Source organism: Rutidosis leptorrhynchoides, chromosome 3, assembly GCF_046630445.1.
Source record: "Rutidosis leptorrhynchoides isolate AG116_Rl617_1_P2 chromosome 3, CSIRO_AGI_Rlap_v1, whole genome shotgun sequence".
NCBI lineage: Eukaryota > Viridiplantae > Streptophyta > Magnoliopsida > Asterales > Asteraceae > Rutidosis > Rutidosis leptorrhynchoides.
The window spans coordinates 365,039,320-365,059,164 of NC_092335.1; the positions used below are offsets into that span (position 1 = coordinate 365,039,320).

At 38.1% G+C, this 19,845-nt stretch overlaps 1 protein-coding gene across 1 annotated transcript in view; it reads left to right on the top strand.

Annotated features, from left to right (window-relative positions):
- LOC139897593 (uncharacterized) overlaps positions 1-12,675 on the top strand; it is a 30,682-nt gene extending 18,007 nt beyond the window's left edge. The window contains exon 4 of the mRNA XM_071880287.1: positions 12,354-12,675. Coding sequence (XP_071736388.1) covers positions 12,354-12,512 — 159 coding nt within the window. The 3' untranslated portion in view covers positions 12,513-12,675. The remainder of the gene's footprint in view (positions 1-12,353) is intronic.
- The last annotated feature ends 7,170 nt before the right edge of the window (positions 12,676-19,845 follow it).

Here is a 19,845-nt window from a genome sequence, read left to right on the forward strand (position 1 = left end):
TTATTGCCTTCATATGCCTTTTATTGAGACTAGTTTGAATTTAGTATACTCTGTTTAGTTTATTTAATTATTTACAAGTAGGTTACAATTAGTAATTCTTTATGTAATATGTTTCCTAATACTTAATACTTAGGAATAACGTGTATATATATATATATATATATATATATATATATATATATATATATATATATATATAGAAATCTGTCAATCAAAATGTTACACATTTGAATAATTTACTCACCTCGTGTATATATTTATGTTTAACTGTACGTAATATGAGAGAGAAACGATGAATTTATCATTTAAAAAAGCATAATACTAGTAGCAACTTACTTTAAATTTGACGTGGAAACAAAGAGTTGAGAGTGACAGGTCGAAAAAGAAACATAAAGCCAATGCCGAATATCGAAACTTTTGTATTGTACATTCTTTGCAGGGCCTTAGAAATCGCATAGTGGGCCCCTTCCTAAATTCTCATTAATTCCTTCAATTCATCGTATAGGTAATCGTAGGGCTAGCAAAATAATCAGGTTTAATTGGCACATGGTGATTTAATTCGTCATGCTTTCGCAACATGCTGATCATCAACAATCAACAATAGATTGAAAATAAGAAGAAATAAAATCTACCTAAATCAAAACCATCACAAGTTAGATAGGCTGATTTTTGTGTTTAGCGTACGTCTTAATATTTTCGTAGAATGTATCAAGTTAAAACTGTTTTGAGGTGTTCAAAGGATCACAAACGATCACATACATAATAACACTACAAAAAACAAAGTTTTTTCAGGCAACTTTTTCGTACGACATATCCTCCTATAAACTCTGCACGGATGACATATCTTCTTGGTTCGTCCGAGTCAATTCATCCCTGAATGTTTTTTTGGATGACATGTCGGATTTTCTTGAACACAACTGTTCGATGTAATTTTTTTTTATATAATTTTAAAGGTGAAAAAAAAAACTATTGTCTTATAACCTTTGTCAAAAAATATAAATTAATGATTAAAAATGTCTAAAGGTGCAAAATTAGAATAATAACTAATACTTATAACTTTTGCCAGAAAATACCTACAAAATAAATATAACAAAAAAAGTAAATGAAATTTAATACTCCCTCAATTTCATATTAATAGTCCACCGACAAAAAACACACAGTTTAAAGAAATGTAATAAAAGTGTTGTACTTTCTGTTTACTTTTCAATTTTACTCTTATCTTTTTCTTTCTCCTTTAATTCTATCCACATATATTAAGGACATAATAGAATTTAAGTTTCTTATTCTTTTTTTATTTATGGAAGTGGACTATTAATTTGGGACATCCGAAAATGAAATACTGGACTATTAATATGTAACGGAGAGAGTAATTAGCTTTTTCTATGACTTAAGAAATATTTTTATCTTTTTGAATCAAAAAGCTTTTGCAAAAAATTAATAATTTCAAATTAAATTACATGAACAACATGTTGTCCGGAATAATTACCTGGAAAATGTCCTCTTCGGAGCCAAATTTATTTTTCAAAAATAAATAAATAATATAATATTTTCGAATGACACGTCGTCCGGAAACATGAAGTCAAAAAAATTGTAAAAACTAGTAAAAAAAAGTAAAATTTTATTGTTTAGAAAGGGTATTCTGGACGACAATACGTCGTCTAGAAAATAGGCTTTCAGAGAAGTAGATTAATTTCTTGTAGTGTAACTTAGTAATACAGGGTACATATTTGTTTGAACGATCTAATAGTATGAAAAGGAAAATTTATCCTTTTGTAAGATACGTAGATCAACCCTGTGCTAGCTCAATGGATGTCAATGAGGTCCCACCTAAGCGAATTAAGGAATTGTGGTTCAAAGTAGTTCAATCATAACATCTTATTAAGTGCTGCATGCACTTCCTAGAAACATGTACTCCGAATATAATAAACTAACAAGGGTTGAATAAATAAAATAAAGTATAGAAATATAATAGTAAATGAATATGAAGTTTTACACGGGGGATAATCAGTGAATGGCGCGAAATGCTGCAACAAGAATCATTGCACTTTGTTTTATATGTTCGTTATAACTAGTTGACCACTGAATGCATGAATAATATTAGACTTTAATCATTTGTGACAGTTTAACGTACGTATCTGTTATATTATTGAAGTGTTAACGTGTTTGAATGAAATGCATGCATAATTTAATAGAAAACAAATACTCGTAATACTTAATATACCTTCGACGTATAGGACAACTGAAAAAACTATTAACTAATACGGAGTAATTAACTCTAACTATTATATTTAAAATAAATTAATTTTATTTAATTATAATTCGATTCACGTAGTTCCTTTGTATTATTCGAAGTAATAAACCTTCATAGTTGATTATAGTTATATTATAAAATTGAAATAAGAATATTTGAGATTCTGCATATTGTAGAGAGACATGCATGAGATTTTTCTAATTTTGTACTCAAAAACAATGGAGAATGATGTGTAAGATAGATGGGCCCGATTCCTCGGCGTAGTTGTTGGATCGGTCACCATTATACTTATATTAAACTAATATTAAATAATCATCCGGCCATAGCTTGGATGGCCACTGAGTTGCTCCACCTAGCAACCCACCCGGGTTCGAGTCTGGCTTCGGTCGCTCGTTCAAAATGGGAGGTTGTTGTGAGGGGTGCCTTCACAGGCAATTTACCCGGTAGCTGTAGCGACCCCGACAAATCGTCAAGTGACGGCGTCGACTACGTGGGTCCCATTACCTGATTATAAGTCTTTAAGATAACGTTTGACCAAAATATGTCGCCTTCATTTCAAAATAAGGATTGTTTCAAAGTTTACAAGAATTGTTCAATCAAAAGTTAAGTTACAACGTTATAAGTACGATTGAAATCTAGGCGACACAGTTTAAGGTAAGTCAAAAGACGCTCCATGAAATGCACGTATACTCGACATCCAATGCAAGTATCATATAGTAAGCGGAAGCATGTTTCACATATCGTGTAGTGACCTGAGAAAAACATAGAAATCTGTCAACGAAAACGTTGGTGAAATCATAGGTTTAAGTAAGTAGTTGAGTAAAAGTAAAGTAAGCCGAACCACAAGATTTGCAAAATTGAAATGATAATAGTACATTCTAAAAGTTAATATTCACGAGCACCCAATTATCAAAGCTTAACATTCCGTCCGTTGAATACCCCATAAATTAGTGCTAGAACTACACTGTTTCTCGAAAATATATTTCACCCGTAGACGGTAGCGAACCGTCAAGGATGAGGGCTGTCAAACCCATATGGCCATATAACATAAGTTCTCGCTTACACCATCTGATGTAACTAATGATAATCGGATTGAGGATTTCTGTTCTAAACTCGTATGTAGAATGTTTGTTTTCCCGTTCTTGGGTTCGCTTAGTTCAAAAGAAATGTTTATGTTTTCTCATCCCAAAAGTTTATATAAAAGAGTAAAAGTGGGACTATGATCTCACCTTTGATTGCAAGTGTAAATAGGTACTTCAACAAGTAATGTGCGCAAAGGACAACGCTAGTCTCGACCTAAACAAAGGTTGTATCAATAACGATAGTCACGAAGGGTCAAAGTTGTTCAATTAGTCATATGGCTCGACACGACTCGATTATGTAGCATGTGAAGCAAATTGTCAAGTTTCATGCAAGATACAAGTATAAAAGCATGTTAGGAAGATTGCATAAAAGTTTGGTTAAGTTTGACTAAAAGTCAAACTTGGTCAAAGTCAACGAAAAAGTCAACACGTTCGGGTCGGGTCTCGGACAAATTTTCTATGCTAGTTATTCATATATAAGCATGTTAAAACAAGTTGCATGTGAATTGGAGGTCTAGAACATGGCAAACATTTTTGATAAAATGGAAAAGTTGGACAGAATCTGGACAAGGCAAATGTCGCGCCGCGGCAAGGGGTGTCGCGCCGCGACATAACACATGGTCTGGTGTCAGGTCGTTTTCAAGGTTCAAGTCTTGGTCAAAACTTCAAACAACGCAAAACGCAAACCGCAAACAATTAGAAGACGTATCTTATACCGTTGGAAAGCTCTTTTGACAAGGAACACAACTAAACACAAATCCTCAAACAAAAACATCATTTACAACAATCGAATTCTCGTCATGTGATCAATAAACGCTCATTTCAAAGCCTCAAGTTCATCAATATGCATTTTAAGTTCCGGGAATCCAATTTACACATATGATATGCCGTTTTGAAGGTAATGAAGCATACATTACAACTAATCACTAACAATTAACATTCCATGGCATTCAAGCATCCAAAAATTCATTTCAAGAACTAGCAAACCCTAGTCAAGCAACACCAAAATCAATAATCACGTTTTTGAAGTTTCTTTGATCAATCTATATATCAACATGAAGCTAATGATGCTAGTAACACTTTTAAAACATGAACTTTAACAATCTAACAACCTTTAATCATCCAAATCAAAGATTAAGCATACAATTTTCATTTTCAAGCTAGTTACACCAAAATCAACAAATCAAGCAAACAAATCATATATTCATGTTATACACGAGCCATAGTCACTAACTAACAACATTTCAAGTAATTAAAACGAATTTAGAGAAATTTAGTGTTTTAGAAATGTTACCCAAAATCAATGAGGTTGGTATCAAATCGAAGAGGATGAAACGAGGATTCCAAAAGTACAATTTGTTTTGATGTTTGATTCCTTGCTTGAATTTGGATGATGATTGAAGATGATGAAGAATTTAAGGTTTGAGTTTTTGGTTGAGAGAAAAGAAGAAAGAAAAGAAATTAAAAATGTGGGGAATGGTGGAGAAGTAGTTGACTTAGTCAACTACTAGTGATTAGTTTGGCCATATGGCAAAAATGGTCCCTCGAGTTTGTAGTCGGGTGCGGGAATTAACCAAACGAATATTTTAAAAACGCTCGAGTAAACGGGTGACGTTATATTTAAATAACGAGGATATTATGAACGTTAGTTAATGAAGATACAAATTTAAATCGCGAAAGATATTATTTAAAAAAAAAAGACGGTGTTAAAATAAATTTAACGGAAAAACGCGGGATGTTACATTATCCACACCTCAAAAGAAATTTCGTCCCGAAATTTAGTTGGAAGTAGTATTTGTTGAATCTTCCTCCAGATCTCGTGTTGCCAATTCTACGAATAAGTGAAGGTACGTCCTTGGACATTTCAGCGAACTTGACGGTCGGGATCATATGTTGTTTTAAGGTTTGGTTTCACGATCCCTGGTTTTAACTGGTTTTCCCATGAAGAGAAGTTTGTCATCAATAGTTGGTGTATCTGGCAGGATTGCACGTTCCTGTTCCGCAGGACACGTTTCCAAATTTGTTACACGAAATGTAGGGTAAACGGAAACTTAATTGAGTCGAAAGTTCTAAGCGGTAGGAAGCGGTCCCAATACGCCCCAAGGTTTCAAAAGGTTCGATATTGCGGCTAGCCTTTCTCGATTTCCCCAAAATGGATTACACCTTTCCAAGGTGCGGTTTCTCAACATTATGCGGCTACACACTGGGATTTGTGAGGTTTTCATCTAAGTTTGGTATAACTCTTCTGGCGACCATGGGTTGTCTCGAGCCCTTCTGGGACTTGAATGATCTCAATTGTTGTTTCTTGATGGAGTTCAGATTCGGTGATTTGCTTTGATTGAATGAACAGGGGTATGACATTAGCAGTCATATGGGGTTTCGGAAAGTGCGTGCGAACACACGAGTGGTAACTACTGTTGTAAGAGTGATCTACTAAAGGTGACAATACGAGTTCGTGACATGTCTTTTCAAGACGTAAATCGTTCGTTTGCTTGGTTCATCGGTTTGTGGGTGGTACGCGGTACTCATGTCTAAGCGGGTCTCCAAGGTTTCTTGTAAAACTAGAAGTGAAACGAGTATTTCGATACGGGATAATTGACAAGGATACACCGTGTTGGAATAGAATCTCTTAAGATATGTTTGAACAAGTCAGTTAGGGTTCGAAAAATGTTCGTTAGGACTATTCACCCTCGTGGCGAATACTAATGTAATATGAGGAGTTTCTCTATCCATGGAGAAATGTTACAAGGAGTTTCCTTAAACGGAAATGTGAGCGATAAAGATAGGAGTGAAATGAGGACTTAGAATAGGATGAGCTTACATCTCGAGGTCGCCATATCGTGCCTCTAGTTGTCAAAAGTTGAAGTCTGAAAGAGAAACGAGATCGTACACGTAGTTGTTTAGTTCGGGGTTGAATAATAGTTGGCCGATTATTAGAAACACAATGACATTAAGTCAAAGAAGAGTGAAGTATCATTGGATCGTGTGTTATCTTAAGTTCCAGTAATATCAGACGGTAACGGTGAAATAACAGAGATATGTAGCGTGGTATGTGATGACGAAAAAATTGATCGGATCCACAATTTAGTATTAGAATTCTTCGCGCAAAATAACGAATTTCAGTTACACTGATTTTGAGTCGAGAGAGCATGCCTTCCGGCGTTCATGTAGAAATATTTTCATAATTGAGTTCCATCTGGTGCTATACGATTTTAACTAGAAATGTTGGTGTGAAGTATCACGCTCAAGGTTCGGACATGGGGGGGGGTTTAAATTTTTCCCTCAGTGAGTTAACGAGGTTAAAAGTCGTGTAACACGAGAAAAGGCAGAAATGAATCTTCGGTAATAACCGGCGAGATCTAAGATTTTACGAATACAAGTCTGAGTCGGGGGAGTTTCCTGATTACATGTGGCTTGATTTCGAGATTGATTGAAATGCCTAGACCATTCACATCATGGTTTAGAAAATTGTACTTCGTTCAACAGAAATTCTCACTCGGAGAATTTGGTATAGAGTTGCTCTTTTCTCAAAAGTTCGAGCGTAAGATGGTGATGTTGTTCGTTTTCCTTCTTTACTTGAATAACTCAAGATGTCATCTATAAATACGATAACCGATTTGTCTAGATAAGTTTGCATACGTGGTTTAGGAGGTTCATGAATACGGACAGAGTCCTAAATAAATCGAATGGTACTAAGAGAGATTTACAACTAACGTTGTGAGTTCGGAAGATGGCTTAGGAGACATCGTCTCCCCTAACCGGAACGGAGGTCGATTTAGGACGCACACGGGATTCATGCAATAATCATGAGGTCATGGATACAAGGAAGAGGGTATCGGTTTTCAACCGAAAATTACTTAGTTCACAATGATCTATACAAGACGTCGGGGAAACAATTTCTTTCTAACGAATAGGTTTTGAGCTCCTTAGTTCTATAGGTGTCAAGTCAAAATTCTTAACGTATATCCTCCGATAAAATATATAGGCACACAATATTTTCCGTTGGTCACTTAAATTGCCTAAGTAGTGTCTAGGGGAAAAGGTGGAGTGCAAAGAGCACGAGTCAAAGCCTTGGTTATAAAACGTCTAGCGGTAACCGAATCGAATAAGTATGAAATATACGGTTTGTTGTGAAGAAACGTACCCGTGACTAGTCCATCGTTGTCTCGGGCATCCTAGGGGTCGATGTTGATAGTTCAACGGCGTGCGTTGGGGTTGATTTCTTCTTTGGGCACACATTCCTAAAATGACCCAGTTGGCCACATTCGAAGCAAGCACCCGTCCTGTGTGCGTTGGGCACCTTTCGAGCGACGGTAGCGGTACTCTTACAGGCATGGGCCACATGTCCACTTATGTGACACTTGATGCAAAATGGTTTGCCACACTCACCAAAATGATGTTTGCGACACTTGTTACAATAAGGTAGATTTCCGGCATACCCTTTCTTGCCGCCGGGGGTGAGAGGCTTCTTGGAGAGGTTGTTATTGTTGTGGTTGCTTGGTTGCGAGGCTTCCCATTTTCTTTTGTTGTTACTCGAGTGGTTCTCGACCATTGGTGCCGGTGCTTCCATTTCATTCACCGTTTCTAAAGTTTGGTGGGCCTTTGTTAAAGCCTCTTGTAGGTTAGTGGGTTGGGATGCCATTACCCCGTGTTGAATGCTCTTAGGGAGGCCATCCATGTAAAGTTCGACTCTTAGGGATTCGGGAGTCATGAGATTCGGACACATTGAGACTAGTTCGGTAAACCGTTGATTATAAGCTCCGAGGTCATTCCCGACCGTTTTTAAATTCCTTAGACCCTGTTCGAGCCTTCGAGTCTCGTCGCGCAGAAAATATTCGGTGATCATTCTTTCTCTTAATTCGGTCCATGAGAGTGTGTGGGCTTCATCGATACCCACCGATTGTACGTACTTGTTCCACCACGAGAGAGCAATGCCGGTGAAAGTGAGAGTGGAAAACTTGACCTTATCTTGGTCTCGACAACCGCTTGTGTTAAAAACGGTCTCCATTTGTTCAAACCATCGGGTGAGAGTAATCGGTCCTCCGGTTCCATCGAAAGTGGGAGGGTTGTATTTCATGAAGTTCTTGTAGGAGCAACCTTCGCTTGAATTACCGGATCCATGATTGTTGTTGTTAGAAAAGTGATCGGCCACGGCCGTACCCACGGCGGTGGTTATCATTCGTTGAAGAGTTTGTTCCAGAGTTTCGAGAGGAGTATTGTGTTGACCTTGGTAAGCCATTGTTCCTTCATGACACAAGAATATCGTTGGTTAGTATTTTCAACAATACTAACCGGAGTATGGAATAAGGATAGAGAGAAAAATTTTCCTTGACTCGCCTTAAATTCTTTATGTCATAATGTCGGAACGTCCATGTGAATCACCGTAATATAATCCCGGAAATTATATTACCCTGATTCTCATGTGCATTTAACATTACTTCATAAAGTCAAGGTGGCGCATCAACAAAATTTATCAACGTAAGATCAAGATCGAATACAAGTCAGATATGATAGAAGAGTTCGAGTATAAATGCACAAATAGTCAAGTAATTCCTACTTCAGTCTATATGCCGGTTGTAGTCTAGATTCACCTATGTACCCTATGACTCGGGGTTGACACAAATGAACTCTAAATCCCTACAACCAAGGCTCTGATACCACTTGTAGCGACCCCGACAAATCGTCAAGTGACGGCGTCGACTACGTGGGTCCCATTACCTGATTATAAGTCTTTAAGATAACGTTTGACCAAAATATGTCGCCTTCATTTCAAAATAAGGATTGTTTCAAAGTTTACAAGAATTGTTCAACCAAAAGTTAAGTTACAACGTTATAAGTACGATTGAAATCTAGGCGACACAGTTTAAGGTAAGTCAAAAGACGCTCCATGAAATGCACGTATACTCGACATCCAATGCAAGTATCATATAGTAAGCGGAAGCATGTTTCACATATCGTGTAGTGACCTGAGAAAAACATAGAAATCTGTCAACGAAAACGTTGGTGAAATCATAGGTTTAAGTAAGTAGTTGAGTAAAAGTAAAGTAAGCCGAACCACAAGATTTGCAAAATTGAAATGATAATAGTACATTCTAAAAGTTAATATTCACGAGCACCCAATTATCAAAGCTTAACATTCCGTCCGTTGAATACCCCATAAATTAGTGCTAGAACTACACTGTTTCTCGAAAATATATTTCACCCGTAGACGGTAGCGAACCGTCAAGGATGAGGGCTGTCAAACCCATATGGCCATATAACATAAGTTCTCGCTTACACCATCTGATGTAACTAATGATAATCGGATTGAGGATTTCTGTTCTAAACTCGTATGTAGAATGTTTGTTTTCCCGTTCTTGGGTTCGCTTAGTTCAAAAGAAATGTTTATGTTTTCTCATCCCAAAAGTTTATATAAAAGAGTAAAAGTGGGACTATGATCTCACCTTTGATTGCAAGTGTAAATAGGTACTTCAACAAGTAATGTGCGCAAAGGACAACGCTAGTCTCGACCTAAACAAAGGTTGTATCAATAACGATAGTCACGAAGGGTCAAAGTTGTTCAATTAGTCATATGGCTCGACACGACTCGATTATGTAGCATGTGAAGCAAATTGTCAAGTTTCATGCAAGATACAAGTATAAAAGCATGTTAGGAAGATTGCATAAAAGTTTGGTTAAGTTTGACTAAAAGTCAAACTTGGTCAAAGTCAACGAAAAAGTCAACACGTTCGGGTCGGGTCTCGGACAAATTTTCTATGCTAGTTATTCATATATAAGCATGTTAAAACAAGTTGCATGTGAATTGGAGGTCTAGAACATGGCAAACATTTTTGATAAAATGGAAAAGTTGGACAGAATCTGGACAAGGCAAATGTCGCGCCGCGGCAAGGGGTGTCGCGCCGCGACATAACACATGGTCTGGTGTCAGGTCGTTTTCAAGGTTCAAGTCTTGGTCAAAACTTCAAACAACGCAAAACGCAAACCGCAAACAATTAGAAGACGTATCTTATACCGTTGGAAAGCTCTTTTGACAAGGAACACAACTAAACACAAATCCTCAAACAAAAACATCATTTACAACAATCGAATTCTCGTCATGTGATCAATAAACGCTCATTTCAAAGCCTCAAGTTCATCAATATGCATTTTAAGTTCCGGGAATCCAATTTACACATATGATATGCCGTTTTGAAGGTAATGAAGCATACATTACAACTAATCACTAACAATTAACATTCCATGGCATTCAAGCATCCAAAAATTCATTTCAAGAACTAGCAAACCCTAGTCAAGCAACACCAAAATCAATAATCACGTTTTTGAAGTTTCTTTGATCAATCTATATATCAACATGAAGCTAATGATGCTAGTAACACTTTTAAAACATGAACTTTAACAATCTAACAACCTTTAATCATCCAAATCAAAGATTAAGCATACAATTTTCATTTTCAAGCTAGTTACACCAAAATCAACAAATCAAGCAAACAAATCATATATTCATGTTATACACGAGCCATAGTCACTAACTAACAACATTTCAAGTAATTAAAACGAATTTAGAGAAATTTAGTGTTTTAGAAATGTTACCCAAAATCAATGAGGTTGGTATCAAATCGAAGAGGATGAAACGAGGATTCCAAAAGTACAATTTGTTTTGATGTTTGATTCCTTGCTTGAATTTGGATGATGATTGAAGATGATGAAGAATTTAAGGTTTGAGTTTTTGGTTGAGAGAAAAGAAGAAAGAAAAGAAATTAAAAATGTGGGGAATGGTGGAGAAGTAGTTGACTTAGTCAACTACTAGTGATTAGTTTGGCCATATGGCAAAAATGGTCCCTCGAGTTTGTAGTCGGGTGCGGGAATTAACCAAACGAATATTTTAAAAACGCTCGAGTAAACGGGTGACGTTATATTTAAATAACGAGGATATTATGAACGTTAGTTAATGAAGATACAAATTTAAATCGCGAAAGATATTATTTAAAAAAAAAAGACGGTGTTAAAATAAATTTAACGGAAAAACGCGGGATGTTACAGTAGCGGGTCTGGCGCTCAGCGGGCTCGTTCCCCCAGGTTTACCCTCTGCGGGGGAGTTCAAAGGATTCGTTCGTAGGGATTCGTGAGTCACCAAAAAAAAAAATTTAAATAAATAAATATGTTATAAAATTATATAGAATAAAAAATTGTAGAAAGTCTAAGGTTATAATGATTGTAAATTAGAGCAAAGTCTATGGTAGGTCCCAATCAAATATTTGTCCATACAAATCACGAAGGATTAAAGTGACTTTTGGCTTTTGCTTATTTCAATCGTGGAGGAGGATACATATGATTCATAGATTGTTGTAATCATAGTGATGTTTGAAAAGATTATACCATGCAATACTCTAAAATTCGTTTTGTGGTGTATATTTTTATATAATCTTGGTATCATAATCAACACCATATATAACTAAAGTTATTACACATTCCATAACAAATATTCCCTCCTTTCCATATTTATTGTCAAATATTTTTTTTTATATTCCAAATTAATTATCTACTTACATAAATGAAAAAAAATAATGTAATAAATTTTGTGTGCCCTACTTTATTAATATAAGATAAAAAAATAGGTAAAAAATAATTAGTAAAACTGAAAAATGGAAAAAAAGTATATGTGTCAGATACTTAAAGTGTGTGTTTAAACTGTTTGTTTATTGTTTGTTTATTGTGTGGGGACAAAAGATTTGGAACGGGCGAGTAGTAATACTAGTGATAATGTAATTTGGAGTCCTTTTTGGGTGGAGAGATGGGCCTAACATGCAAACTATTGGACCCACCACCCATTATCGTATCACAAACCCTTACCTCATGCATACGTTCATAACGCATAATCATATCATACACTTTAATTTGTAATATTCCTCCTACTATTTACCCATGCATTCTTACGTTGTATTCACTATTCACTACTTACATTTATACCATCAAAATATGTTACTAACATTGCACCTTTTGCAAATTTTGTATGAAAACAGATAGAAGTAACATGTAAAGGACAACAACTTTTGCCACTTTTAACCTTACAACACGTACGAGATCATATATGGAATCGGCCAAGAAATGATGTCGTATTTCCTCATTTATCGGGTACAGTAGACCATCTTATGGTGCTAAACTATGGTAGGATTGTGTGACCGACTCCAACCTATTGATTTTGATTTTTAGCATATGATAAATTATGGGAATTGTTTATCCTTTGACGAATTTGATTTATCTTTTTTTTTTAATAGTGTTTTGTAGTGATATGATGAAAAGATACTGTTTGATTTCCATATTTAATTTATTGGCGTTCAGTTGGCAAAAGATTATATTGATCTAGTGTGTAAAAAATGATTTTCCCTCGATAATTTACTTGCTAAAATGACTTTGTCCTCTCATTTTAAATTGTCTAATAAAAAAAATTAATTTGTAAAAAACAACTATTAAAAATCATTAATTTATCAAACAAACTATCATTATTACTCTTAGGCTCGTTTGTCTCGTGGAATGTTTTTGGATGGAATGGAATGTGTTAAAGGAATTGGAATCCGAAGGAATTGAAATTGATAAATTCCACTGAATGTGAAAAATATGTTCTATTTTACATGGAATTGAATTGAATTTCATTTTATAAAATAATTAAAAAGTTATAAAAAGAATTACGTTTCTAAATTTTGTGTTCATTTCCAGACTCACTTTCTCAACAAAAAAAAAATAATAAAAAAAAAATTTAGATTCGCGATTTGAGAACGCGTGTCGAAAACGCTCGTTTTCCGCTGTGAAAAAGAGCGTTTTCGGGCGCGTTGCAAGATCCAGCGTTTTCGGACGCGCTGCGAGATCGCGTGTTTCGTATGCACTGCGAAAATGCGTTTTTTCGGACGCGATGCGAAAACGCGCGTTTTTGCAGGGGATCCGAAAATCCGCATTTCTGGACGCCATGCGAAAACGCGCGTTTCAGTAGGGGATCCAAAAACGCGCGTTTCCGGACGCTGCGAAAACGCGCGTTTCCGGGAGGCCCGCGAAAACGCGCGTTTCCTGGCGGCCCGCCAAAAAGCGCGTTTCCGGGCTCCAGCGAAACCGCGCATTTTCTGACGGCCCGCGAAAACGTGCGATTCCGGACGCCCTGCGAAAACGCGTTTCCGGGTGCCCCGTGATAATGCGCGTTTTCGGGCGCCCGCGAAAACGCACATTTGCTGACGGCCCGTTAAAACGCGCGTTTCCGGACGCCCCGCGAAAACGCGCGTTTCCGGACGCCCGCGAAATAGCGCATTTCCGGACGCCCTGCGAAAACGAGCGTTTCCGGACGCCCTGCGAAAACGCGTGTTTTCGGACGCCCGCGAAATAGCGCGTTTCCGGACGCCCTGCTGTAACAACCCTGGATTTTCCAACGTTTATTTATTAATAATTGTTATTATTAGTACGTGTGATTAAACGAATGTATGTTATTACATTTACATGTTGCCATGATTGCCCGAACTTGACTTTAATTGCCCGAAACGTCTTTGTGACACACGAAACTTCACGAATAATATTTTTAGATATTATGTGCATTCATGATTAAGTTTTATTAATCATTTTAATTAACTAAGGTTATTAGTTAGTTACTTGGGCTTTAATTGGATTTATTTGTCAATTAAGTGAACTTGGGCTTTATTAGTGTTAATGGACTCATGGTTTTGGACTTATAAGCCCACCCTACACCTTATTGGACTAACTAGTCCATTACTACTACTTGTAAATATTACTTAGATCATGAACTAGTTAGTTTGTACATGAGGAATCTAGTTAACTTGTTATCCCCATGCACATACACCAAGTAACCACCTTTTTTTCAAGCTTTACATTCTAGTGACCCTTGAATTCTTCCCTTCCCCCTTTTGTTTCTGCTGCAGGCCGTAGGCCTAGAGGGACTTGGAGGGAGTTTTTGGTTCATTTCTTTGTATTACTTCATTACTTGTAAACCTCATTCAAACACACACACACACACACACACACTTACTTGCAAAAATCCTCTCAACTTTCCTCTCATTTTTCTCTAGTTCTTGTAAGTAAACTTGAATCTTTTCTTCCTTCTTTTTCTCTTTGTAAAACCGAACCAAGATCATTCATCATCATCATTCTTTTGTTTACTTGTTACTTGTCTTTGATTACTTGTAATTACTAGTTGTTTTTGTTATTTACTTATGATCTTCTAAGAAGCAAACTTATTAGTTTGATTCTTCATCTATCTTGTTCTAACAAGAACACACAAGACATAAACTTCTTAGTTTATGATCTCCAATACTTGTTAAAGAAAGAAAGTTCTTGTCTTGTAACTCATACTTGTAGTTCTTGAAGTAAACTTAAAGTTTACTTTACTTAAAGATCAAACCTTGGTTGAATCTTTAAAAGTATGAACAACCATGAACCTTTTACTTGTTTATTTAGTTTTACTTGCACTTTAATTTTATGATTTTGGTTGTTGTTGGTCAAGTACTACAAGTTAGTCTTGATCTCATATCTCTTGGAACTAAAAGTTAACTTAAAAGTTCAAGAACATGTAAATAAGTTTTCTTTAAATATAACTTTGTATACTTATGCTTGATCTAGACTTTTGGGTCTTGGATCTTCAAGATCTAACTAAGAACTATGTTCTACATCTTAAGATCTTGATTAGTTAGTTTACTTTCAAGTTTGTAACTTATTATTAGTCTTAAAGTTCATGTATGTGTTAGATCTAAGACTTTGATGTAACTTTGGTTCATCAAAACACTTGCAACACTTAAGTGAGTTGTGCTTCATGTCTTAGACTTGCACTTGGGTTATGATGGTCAAATCTTGGTCAAGATGATGTAAACACATCAACGAGTTGTACACTTGAAGCTATACGCATCAAGGATGAGAACCGTGATAAGCATCAAGCATCAAACTCACCGGAACCCATTATTTTTCTGCTTTCTGTCTGCTACCTAATATTTTATGGTTTCTGTAACAGACCAGTAGACCTGGGCTGTTGTGATTATGATTTTCAAATAGATCTTTTCGAGTAGATAACTTTTCATACAGGACTAGTCTTAATCCGAGTTACGGTTTAGGATTTATGGCCCTCCGATCGTCACTATGTCCTTTTAACGTTGTGCAGAAATTTCTGACCTACTCGCACTTAGACCGTCGCCACGGTCAAAAAAAGACGAGTTTGCTTCTGTAAATTTTACCACACTTAAAGGACTCATATACGGAGCCATGGTCACTGGTCTCACCTTAATTCAGTAAGCGTAGAGGCCGTGGTGACTGACTGAAGTCAGCCTTTGTTTTAAACTACTTTCATAAACGAAACTTACTTTACACCTTATGTTTGATGATGAATGATGATGACCCTTAAGACCTTATTTACATACTTTTAAACCTATTAAGACGATTTACTAACTTAGTACTATTTGACTTAGGTTGAGGACTTTCGGACCGATTACTTGCACACCTTTTCCGAACCGACTTTACGACTACATGCGGATTTTATGTTTTACATACTAGGCACGAGTACTTAAACTTATATATGTGTGGGTTATACAACGGCATAAACATTCCCTTTAGCTCGGTAACGTTTAATCATTGGTTTTTGAACCGTGAACGCGAATCTTAGATATGGATCCATAGGTTTTGACATCCCCACTCGGGCTAGTCGCGCTAGCATTTAACGAGTGTTTAATACTTCGTAGACATACGCACTTGCCAAGTGTACTTTCAGGGGGTATAAACGTTAAGTTAGTTACCAAGTGCCCACGATTAAGCATATACTTTATCATACTGTTTTGAAACGCTTTTTGTAGCACTGAAATCTCGTGGCCTACCTTACATACTGTTATACTTAAACTATAGCTCACCAACCTTTGTGTTGACGTTTTAAAGCATGTTTTTCTCAGGTGCTTGAGGTTAGCTTCCGCTGTGTACTAGTCGTGCTGTAGACACCCGCTGCTTAGAGTTGTTATCGCATGAACTACTTTACCTTGCATTCAAACTTTAGTACTTTTGAACCATGACTTGTAACGACCATTGTGGTCACATACACTTATTAGTTGCTTCTACTTAGTGAAGCATGCTTTTAGATTGTAAAACATTCGATGTTGGTTTAGACATCACTTTATTAATGAATGCAAACTCTTTTTGTAAACGCATATAGTACTTAACCTTGTAATGATCCTGTTGTTGATGATTCGTACACGATGGTTTTGTACGGGGCATCACATTTGGTATCAGAGCGTTGGTTGTAGGGAATTAGGTTGCATTAGTGAGTCTAAGACCGACCCGAGTAGGATTCACTAATAGGACTAATCTACAACTTGCTAGTTTACTTGTTTTCACTGAACTTACTGCATGCTGCTGCTTACTTTTACTGCTATATGCCATATGCTACTACATGATTTCACTACCGTATGATATTACTTTCTTTCGATTGCATGCTACTTCCGTACGATTCGTTATTATTGCCATGCTAATTATTGTTATACATGATTTAAGCTGTTGGCATAATACGTGCTTGCTTTATGACTTACTGACATGGAAAATTTATTTTTCCTTGTTCAGATGTCGGATGTACCACCTGCTATCGTTTTGGGCAGTTTAGACTCTTCAGCTACCCCACCTACCACCGTTGCCGATCCACCGATCCCGATACGCACGAGTGACCCCGGCGCTTCATCTTCCGGGACTAGCAGCCAGCCGCCTGCACCAGTGGCTACTATTGACAGACACGTGGACCCTGCGGAGATTCCAGCTCCGTCTGCTCCCGGATCCTCGGAGTCACAGCCCCGCATCGGTGGTGTTGTGATCCCCGCGGAGTTTGGGGAAGGGCCATTCCGTAACCATATGCGCATGCCGTGCCGACGCGCTTCAGATGGACGTTTAGTGCCGATTCTGCCTTCGGACTGCCAGTTCAGCCACCCGTGTCACCACCACATGATTCTGATGATCCTTCATCCGATGACTCCTCTACAGATGACTCCAGTGACTCCGACGAAGAGAACCTTGATGACGTACCTATACAGGCACCCTCCACCCCGCCGAAGAAGCGGTACCGTCCTGATGGCACCGTCATTCCAGGGGTGAATGGAGGTCGTGCTTTCACTGACGCTTTTGGTCGGCGTCAGAGGGTTACCGCCTGTAAGCGGCTTGTGCCGTACCCTACCGACCCACTCATACGTAAGGCACCTCGTTACGTGCTGACTATTTCTGGAGCCGGGACATCTGCACCCCGCTTCGTGCGGTCTGCACCACCCGCTCCACCAGCATCACCCGCTCCACCCGTACCACCGGCCCCACCTGCACCACCAGCACCGCCCGCCCCACCAGCTCCCACTGTCGAGGAATTGACAAGGGAGGTGGGAATCCTCTGAGCTCGGGTTACTGAGCTCGAGGAGCAGTTGGCTCAGGTTTTAGACATCCTACACCCACCTTCACCGTAGGACCTTTTGTATTAGATTTCATGATGTAATCTAGTTGTAGTTTTATATTTCACTTATGTATTGTACGAATCTATCATGATGTATGAAACTTATTATTAATAAATGGAAACTTTGTGATGTTACTTTTTGCACAAGTGTTCTATTTACGTTACTGTATGGTGTTTTGCGGTACTTGTATCAACTTGCGTTACTTAATTAACATGTGTTGTGCTGTTTACATGTTGGTTGTTATATACTATATTATTATATATTGAATGCTGGATTTTGACTTGAGTCAAAATGTTTGTATAGAACACCATGGCTAACGGTCGATCCACACCTACTGCTGCTCAAATTGAAGAGATGATCCAAGAACGTGTAGCCGCAGCCCTAGCAGAAAGAAACCTCCAAGCTCCACCGCCACCACCACCGGTTATCCCACCCGTTCGAAATGGGTGTACTTACAAGGAATTCCAGAGCTGCAAACCACATAACTTCAGTGGAACCGATGGACCGATTGGTCTCACCAGATGGTTCGAGAAACTTGAATCAGTATTCCGAGTTAGCAACTGTTCGGATGATAGCAAAATCAAATTTGCTTCTTGCACGCTATCTGACGGCACGCTCACGTGGTGAAACACAATGGCACAGGCACAAGGCATTGATGAGGCGTATGCTACACCATGGGAAGCATTTAAGTGTGCCATGATTGAGGAGTATTGTCCGAGAACCGAAATACAAAAGATGGAGATGGAATTCATGCAGTTAAAGGCCGTTGGGAACGACCTTGATAGTTACAACAGGAGATTTTTGGAATTAGTCCTGATGTGTCCGACAATGGTCACCCCGAAATTCAAACGAATGGAAAGGTACTTCTGGGGACTCCCTAAGAGCATTAAGGAAAACGTCACCTCATCTAAACCCCCAAATGTTCCCGAAGCGATGCGCATGGCGCATACTTTAATGAATCAGATAACCATCGATGAACCGGAGAAAACTAAGTCTGAAGCAGGTACTAGTGAGAAGCGCAAATGGGATAACCACAACAACAACAACAACAACAGGGAAAGAAACTATGAACAGAACCCAGCGAAACGACATGAGGGTTTCAGAGGAAACAACAACGGTGGAAACCCCAACCCCAACAACAACACCAACTCCAACCCGAACTACAAGGGAACCCTACCTCAATGCAAGAGGTGTTACAAACACCACACTGGGTATTGCAATGTTGTCTGCGAAAAGTGTCAACGGTCTGGGCATGTTGGAAAAGACTGCAAGGTCACCACTTTGAATGGGAAGCCGAACCCCACAGGGCCGAAGAAGTGTTACAAATGCGGGCAGACGGGCCATTTCAGAAATGCGTGCCCAAACAAACGAAAAGACGGTGGACCACCCCGCGCTAGAGCTTTCAATGTTAATGCAAGGGACGCACGCGAAAACCCCGACTTGGTGACAGGTATATTCAAAATCAACAATCTTTTAGCTTCTGTCTTTTTTGATACTGGTGCGGATAGAAGTTATATATGTAGACATTTTTGCGATAAGATTAATTGGTCATTAGTCCCGTTAAAAGAGAGTATGCTTGTCGAGGTCACCAACGGTAAACTTGAGAAAGTTGACCATATTAGTCGTGGAGCTATTATCAACATAGCTGGTGCAGATTTCGAAATTGATTTGATACCTATCAAACTGGGAAGTTTTGACGTGATCGTCGGTATGGATTGGTTGAGCAAGATAAGGGCCGATATTATCTATGGAGATAAAGCACTTCGCATACCACAAGGAGATGGCGAACCACTGGTTATCTATGGAGAGAGATGTACCTCAAAGTTGAACCTCATTAGTTGCGTGAAGGCGCAAAAGATTATGAAGAAGGGACGTTTTGCTATCCTAGCACATGTGAAAGCGGTAGAAACTGAGGTGAAGAGTGTGAACGACCTTCGAATTGTGAACGAATTTTTTGATGTCTTCCCTGAGGAATTGCCGGGATTGCCTCCGCAGAGAGCAGTAGAGTTTCAAATTGACTTAGTGCCAGGAGCTGCACCTGTAGCTCGCGCACCTTATAGAC